Source organism: Cryptosporidium hominis, assembly GCF_000006425.1.
Source record: "Cryptosporidium hominis TU502 chromosome 2 CHRO012052, whole genome shotgun sequence".
In the NCBI taxonomy this organism is placed as follows: Eukaryota; Apicomplexa; class Conoidasida; order Eucoccidiorida; family Cryptosporidiidae; genus Cryptosporidium; species Cryptosporidium hominis.
Genome location: NW_667102.1, coordinates 1 through 7,566, shown reverse-complemented (window position 1 = coordinate 7,566; position 7,566 = coordinate 1). Strand labels below are relative to the sequence as shown.

The following is a 7,566-nucleotide window of genomic DNA, read 5'->3' as shown; positions in this document are numbered from 1 at the left end:
GATAAATATTCTTTTAAGTATTTTATTTATGGATTTTCCGGCTCCACACGATATTGGATATAAAAATGTTATATGTCAATCAGTGATAGTTAATTCGATTGGGGATTAAAATCTATAGCGATAACTTCATCTCTTAATTATAATATAAAAATTTTAACTGCCTTGTCAAGTATTAAATTTAAAATGCCCCTCTTTAATCGTGCCACATTTGAAATAATTCGACCAAGCTGAATAAATATTAAAATTTATATAATATTAGCATAAAAATCAACAATATAGTCTTAAAATTCTATTTAATTGCATTTATATCACTTTATCTTTCAAGTTTATGGTAATTCACTAAATGGCAGACAACTCTAGTAGGAATCAAATAAGTAAATTCAAATTTGTTTTCCTTGGCGAACAATCAGTAGGGAAAACATCAATTATCACCAGATTTATGTATGATACATTTGATAATAATTATCAGGCAACAATCGGTAAGTTACCACCTTATTTAAATAAGAAATATCAAAACTTCAATTAGGCATTGACTTTTTGAGTAAAACACTATATTTGGAAGATAGAACTATTCGTCTTCAACTATGGGACACAGCTGGTCAGGAAAGGTTTCGAAGTTTGATCCCCAGTTATATTAGAGACTCTTCTGTGGCTGTAGTAGTATACGACATCACGAATAGATCGACGTTTCTTAACACTACGAAATGGATAGAAGATGTTCGCAATGAGAGAGGAAAGGATGTTATTATATCTTTAATTGGTAATAAAGCTGATCTTGAAGATAGAAGACAAGTAAAATATGAAGAGGCGGAGAAACTTGCACAAGAAAATAACATTATGTTCATTGAAACTAGTGCAAAAAATGGATACAACATCAAGTCTCTGTTTAAAAAGCTCGCTTCAACACTTCCTAATTTAGACTACATTCAAGAAGGAAAGAATGAAGCAAACAGTTCTAGTAGCTTGGAAAACAATAATGCCAATAAAATCGTTGATTTACAATCCGGGGAAGAAAACGGTCGTTTTAACTATAAAAAATGTTCGTGTTAAAGCAATTTTAACTACTCAAATTATTTAATCAAAATATTATATTCTAGTAGTTTTGTTATAAATTTCATTTTCTTTTATTTAAATTTTAGTCGGATTAATCATTTGTTAAAGATAGCGCCAATTAAAGTACGACGTGTAATTAATACTATTTGTGCCATTAAAATCGATGCACTTTGAAATAAACTGATTAGATAATTACTATTTTGTTTCTGAAATATGTAAAGATATGGACAGAAATGGCTGGAGTGAATATTTGAAGAAGCAAAGACTTCAGGACTTAAAATCCTTAGCAAAACAACTTGGTATTTACATTAAATCCAATACAAAAAAAAGTGACTGTATCGACATCATTCTGAATAATTCCCCTGACACTCCTCTAAGTTCTAATAATCTTGATTTTATACTTAAAGAAAAAATATCAAATGATCAACACAATTTTCCTTCTGAAACATCAATTTTGTCCAATATTAGTGAGTCAACTAATTTAAATATCATTAAAATAAATGAATATTTTCATACTGCTTCGGATGCTATTTGCGATTCATCTTGTTCCATGTGCCAAAAAAATCTTTCCGATATTATAGTTAACTGCGATGCTTGTTACAGACCATTTCACTCTCGCTGTGTAGGTTTTGATATCAAAAGAGCTGAATTCAATAATAATCACATGATGGTTTTCATGGAAAGTATATCAAAAAAAGATGGCAAAAAATTCAAGGCTAATTTAATTAATTTTATTTGCCCGTTTTGTAGATTCTTTGTAATCGACCCATATAACAAAATAATTAAGCCACTTTTTTTTACTACTTTTTATTCTTACACAGCAATTCACAATATACATCCAAAGTATGGAAATATTAACTTTAATAACTCAAGCCACCTTCCTCACTTCACATCTAAGTATTCTTTCTCTCCAAATCTATTTTTGAATAATGGTTTAGAATCTAATGACCCGGATGCTTTCAATATTATGGTTTATTGTCTAAGACTTGATAGAATGGATCTTAATCACGAATTTCCAAGAGTCCTATTTATTAAAGCTAACGGAAAGGTTATTCAAAACATTGAATCTCCGAGCTACGATCATATTAGAAGAGATTGTCCATTATATTTGAAGGATTATTTAGTTAATAATCAATTGATGACAAAGCAAAATGTCAACATTACGTTTAGCACATTAAATGCACTACTTAAAGACTCAGAAAATAGTGAGTTGTTGCCTATTCCTACGGCACCGTATATAATTGGTTTGTTTTTAACCAAAACAATAAGTTGCGATAATATTTTGGATACTATACTTTCTGAAGGCACATTATCCATTGAAATTTCAAAAGCTCACTTCAAAAATATTTTAGAAAATAAGATCCAATCATCTATATATAATCAATTATATGATGACTCATCAGATGAGATAATCTGCTTGAATAAAGACCAGTATTTAAATACCTTATGCCCTCTAACTATGGATACCATTGAACTTCCTGGACGTGGCATATTTTGCCATCATATAAACTGTTTTGATATTAAAGCTTTTATTCAAATTAACTCTACAATTAAGGCATTTAACACCAGATGGAAATGCCCCTTATGTTACCAAATAATTAGACCAAGTATGCTCAAATTAGACAGCTTTGTCAAGATGATTATTAGAAGCCCCACTATACCCAGAGAAAACAATAAAATTCTGATAAACTCTGAAATTTTTGATCGAATTAAACAAAATGAAGATATGCCCGGAGAAATGTTTTTAAAAACCTCGAATTCAATTAAATACGAGTTTCCAAAGGCCAACTCGTTAAATTCGCCAATTAACGAGCATCTAACTATAATAAAAGAAAAATCTTCTCAAAATTCAGATTTATCCTTGCCAAACAATATTAAAGATTGTTTTGATGTTCAAAATGAGGTAATTGACATATCTGATGATGATGATGAAAATGAGATGATAGATGATCATTTTATAGTTAACGATGATGAGCTCAATTCCTTGTTCAGCAACTCTAACTACATAGATATAAATAATGGAAATGCTAATTATTCTGAACAAAGCAAAGAAACAGTACTTCAAAATTATAGCGAAGACTCAATTCTTCTAGATAATAAAAAAAAAAGAAAAGTTTCAGAGGGCCAATTTCTTAGTCAAAGTTCTGGAAGGCTAGAAAACACTTCTAATGGTGACAAGACATCGATTTCACTTAGATTATAGTTTCAAGTTTATAGGCATTTCTAATATCTATATTAATATAAACTAATATTTATATAAATAATTCTTGTTAACGTTTTTGTTTTGCTGAGATGTATAAAATGGAGGAGGATGGTGCAACGTATTCACTCCAACTCCAGACGAAGTACTTTTTCTACCGACCATATCGTTTAACTTAGAATTTGGTTCAATATTAGGCTCATTATAATATGTTATTTTGCTCGTATTGCTCCGATTTTGTTGCATTTGTAGATTAATTATGCTAGTTTGATTGGAACCATGGCAATTCAATTTGAATTGGTTTGAAAGTTCTGGATTATTGGAGTATTTTAGATTCGAGGTATTTTTACCCGAAAGTGAATTGCTCAACTCTGAGTTCGGAATTAGAGAGTAATCTGGAAGATTATGCTTTATATTATTGTACATATATGCTCTTGGATAGTAAACGTGCGAATTTCCACCACAATTTGTACTTACTGAAAATGTGGAGTTGGCATTTTTTATTACTGCCCCCGTTGTTATGTACTTGGAGTTTTTAGTGCTACTATTGGCTGTTTTCGCCGTATTATCATTTGTAGAGCTTAAATTATTTCCTATGAATCCTCCCCCTTTCTTTATTGGGTTGCTATTGTTAATTGAGTTAGAGTAGTACGAAGTTGCAGATCTCATTTGTTGTATGTGTTTCTCATCAACCTTACCATTGGAATAATTGGAAATGGTTTGGCTATTACCAAAAGAAGTCGTTTTATTAGTTGCTGAGCCAGAAATAAAGGTATTATATACTTGTGAGAAAAAGTTTCCTAGTATGCCTCCTTTTTTTGAGTTATCTGCTGGTGGGTTTTTATTAATGGAGGATCTTTTGTTTGATTGTAGTTCACTCTGGAATTTACTATAAATTGGTTCGTTGGACTTATTTGAAGTAATGTTGTTGGGATTGCTTTCTGGAGTAGCAAATTCAACAGCACCCGATACTCTATTAACTCTAGGATTACTCACTGCAGTATTTGGATTTTGAACATTTTGGTGTTTGTTACTGATCAATTCTCGCTTGCGTCTTGATATTTCTGAATATACCAAGTTTCTATAGTCATCAATCGAATGCTTAACATTGTCGTTTATTGGTATAGTAATTATATGATCACAATTTGGTTCTTCATTTGGGTTGTGAAAAATTGAAACAAATGGGTGTTTTAATGCATCATTTGCAGAAATCCTCTTATTTGGATTAAATTGTAGCAATTTATCTAATAAGTCCAATGCTTCCTCGTTACAGTCAGCTTTTGGGTTTATTTTTAGTAGTAAATTCTTCCATTTAGAAAATATATCTCTTTTATTTGATTGTCTTATCTCAACTTTTTCTTTGAGCGACTCTATCATTGTTTTGGCAAAGGGTGATTGGATCGACTCGACATCTTCGTTAGAAGGGAAATCTATCACACCTATAATTCTTTCAAGTTGATTCATAGTTGACGAACCTGGAAAAATTGGTTTTCCACACAATATCTCTCCCAAAATACAGCCCAAAGACCACATGTCAATCCCTTTTGTATACTTAGTTGATCCTAAAAGTATTTCTGGAGCCCTATACCATCTAGTTGCAACATAGTCTGTGAGAATAGGCTGATCATCATCGAAATTTTCAGTATTTTCGTTAATACTTAATGGAATATTATTTGTAACACGTCTTATGTTGACAAAGCTTCTAGATAATCCAAAGTCTGCTACTTTTACATGGCATTCAGCATTTAGAAGTATATTTGATGGTTTCATATCACGATGTAATAACCCACCACTATGTAAATATTTAATTACCTTAATAAGTTGATAAACTACATATTGTTTATGAACAGGCTCCAAAATATTTGCTCTAATGACTGCATGTAGGTCCGTCTCCATATAATCAAAAACCAAGTAGACATCTCTATCATTGTCTGCTCTTAAGACATTTAGTAAATTTACAATATTCTCATGACCAGATAGTTCTGTCAATATCATAATCTCTCTAAATGTTCTTTGAGCATCTGTTGAATTTTGAAATGCATCGAAGATTTTCTTGACTGCAACTACTTCTCCAGTCCTACGATCAATAGATTTCCAAACTATGCCGTATGCACCCTTCCCCAACTTTTTTACCAGTTCATATTTCCTCAATACATGCCTGTCAACTCTATCACACATGTTTTTTTATTTTTCAATTATTTCTTAATGTAATTTTTACCAAAGGAATTCAATTGAGTTAAAAATATGGCAATAACATTTAGTTTAGTAATCCAAGCCGATAATAATATCACCTATTCACACAAAAAGAACATCAAGTATTTTTGGGAAGTAATTCATAATAATAGAATTAACCAAATTTGAGATAACCTTTAAAAATAAACCCAATTTGAGCTTATTCTCTGTACGGATTCATGAAATAATAGTTATTCTCACGCAAGTAATTTATGAGAAACTTTGGATTATTCCAAATTATTTAAACTTTGAAATTTGATCAATTTAGTTTGGAATTATTTTGCTTTTTCACGAATGCCTTATTCTAGAATATAATAAATTTGTCAACGGCTCACAATAGGGATTCACACGCTCCAGCGCCCATGGTTATACGTAATAATATTATACAAAAATGCATAATTTTTATTCTAGATCAAAACAAATCATTTTTTTCTTACTAGTTTGCGTTAAGACTTGTTTTCTTCAGCTCATTAAGCATATAAAAGCATGCAATAATAAATTGCCAGATTAACTACCTTATCAACCTAACTATGCAATGTAAATATTACCTTTATGAATTTATAACCTAGATATTCTTACAGAATACTAATGGCCTATATATATCAATCGTTTTTTTGGGCTGAAGAGCATAATTTTATCTGCCTCTTTCGAGTCTCCCGAATTTTTTTGCTTTCCTCGAGCGGAAGAACAGGAAAATTCGGAATTCCAGTCGAACAATTTTTTTCAATCTTCAACTTGTTGAGAACATTGCAAAATGACCATTTTGGGCATTCACAGTTTTCGTCACAATTAAATAAATCAACAATACTTCCAGAAAAGTAGCTTCTGAGAATTTTTGATGGAGATTGATTGTTTGAAGTATTGATCTCGTTTGAAATCGAAGGATCTTCCGAATTAGTTTTTTTTTTAATAGAATTAGGGGTCAACGTGGAATTTTCTATATTCTTTGTCAATTTACTACTTAAATCTTCAGCTTTTGAAAATGAATTTTGAATATAGTTTGTTTTGTTTTGACTTTGATAGCTTTTTGCAAGCTCGTGAAATTTGGTATTGCAAGATAAATTTGCTAATAAGGATATTTTCTGTGGATCCATATCTATTGGGCTTTCAAATTCGATTTTTTCACTGTCTTGCGACAAATAATTTATTTCAAATTCATTTTTTATTAACAAGCCTAACATTTCCATAGCTTCATCATCTATTTTACTATAATTATTCAATTGAGAAAATATAACATTTTTAATCACTTCATAAATATAAGGATTATATGGTACAATAATTTTCAAAAAATTGTTGTAAATTTGTTCCAAAACAATAAACAAATTGTAAATTGAACCAAAAACTCTTCTTATTCTTTTGCCCGTTTTCTTATTTACAAACTCTCTCTCTTCTATTAAATTGCCATCTAGATCAGTCCCATCATAAATAAATTTCGACACCTTATCAACCAGTTTGACTTTATTGAACAAATTCTCCAATGTTGAATATGACCCAAATCTGATTCCTAATTCAAAAATAGTTTTACACTGAACTGAAATGTGGCTATTTTCTCTTCTCCTTATGAATACATCTAAAAGCCAAACCCAAAATTCAGTATTCAAATAATTAATTAATTCATGCTTTTCGTCATAAAGTAATGTTGTTTTAATTATCGTTAATAACGACACCATATATGCTGTTTCTTTACTGTTTGCATCAATCTCAAATTTTGAGATAATAAACTCGCAAAACTTAGTTAAATATGGCTTGATATCGTTAATAATTTTGGTCTTCAGGCACCCTATGACATTAATATTCACAGAAAAGGCAAGATTTATTACTTCTTCCAATATACTGAGAGATCTCAATTTCAATATGTAAATATTTTCGTTTATTATTTTATTAGAACTGTGAACTGATAATTCACAAAAAATCTTTAGCATTGATGAATCAATTATTAGATTGTTCAAAAACCGCTTCGACTTTTCTAAAACTTGATACATTGAGAAATTTTTAATCATATCTCCATCATTTGTCGCTAATAGCAAACAATTATTGACTTTAGTTCCATAAACTGTGTCATCTTTATTTTTTACAATAAG

The 7,566-nt window shown here is 30.3% G+C and overlaps 4 protein-coding genes across 4 annotated transcripts; 2 read left to right on the top strand and 2 right to left on the bottom strand.

Moving 5' to 3' along the window:
- Positions 1–837: 837 nt before the first annotated feature.
- On the top strand, positions 838–1,050 carry Chro.20211 (hypothetical protein). The annotated part of the gene is made up of 1 exon (XM_660738.1): positions 838–1,050. The coding sequence occupies one exon, from the start codon at positions 838–840 to the stop codon at positions 1,048–1,050; it is 213 nt and encodes a 70-aa protein (XP_665830.1).
- Positions 1,051–1,276: 226 nt separating this feature from the next.
- Chro.20212 (LD27861p) lies at positions 1,277–3,256 on the top strand. Its single annotated transcript, XM_660737.1, has 1 exon — positions 1,277–3,256. The coding sequence occupies one exon, from the start codon at positions 1,277–1,279 to the stop codon at positions 3,254–3,256; it is 1,980 nt and encodes a 659-aa protein (XP_665829.1).
- Positions 3,257–3,298: 42 nt separating this feature from the next.
- On the bottom strand, positions 3,299–5,431 carry Chro.20213 (mitogen-activated protein kinase 1, serine/threonine protein kinase). The annotated part of the gene is made up of 1 exon (XM_660736.1): positions 3,299–5,431. The coding sequence occupies one exon, from the start codon at positions 5,429–5,431 to the stop codon at positions 3,299–3,301; it is 2,133 nt and encodes a 710-aa protein (XP_665828.1).
- Positions 5,432–6,087: 656 nt separating this feature from the next.
- Chro.20214 (hypothetical protein) lies at positions 6,088–7,485 on the bottom strand. The annotated part of the gene is made up of 1 exon (XM_660735.1): positions 6,088–7,485. The coding sequence occupies one exon, from the start codon at positions 7,483–7,485 to the stop codon at positions 6,088–6,090; it is 1,398 nt and encodes a 465-aa protein (XP_665827.1).
- Positions 7,486–7,566: the final 81 nt, after the last annotated feature.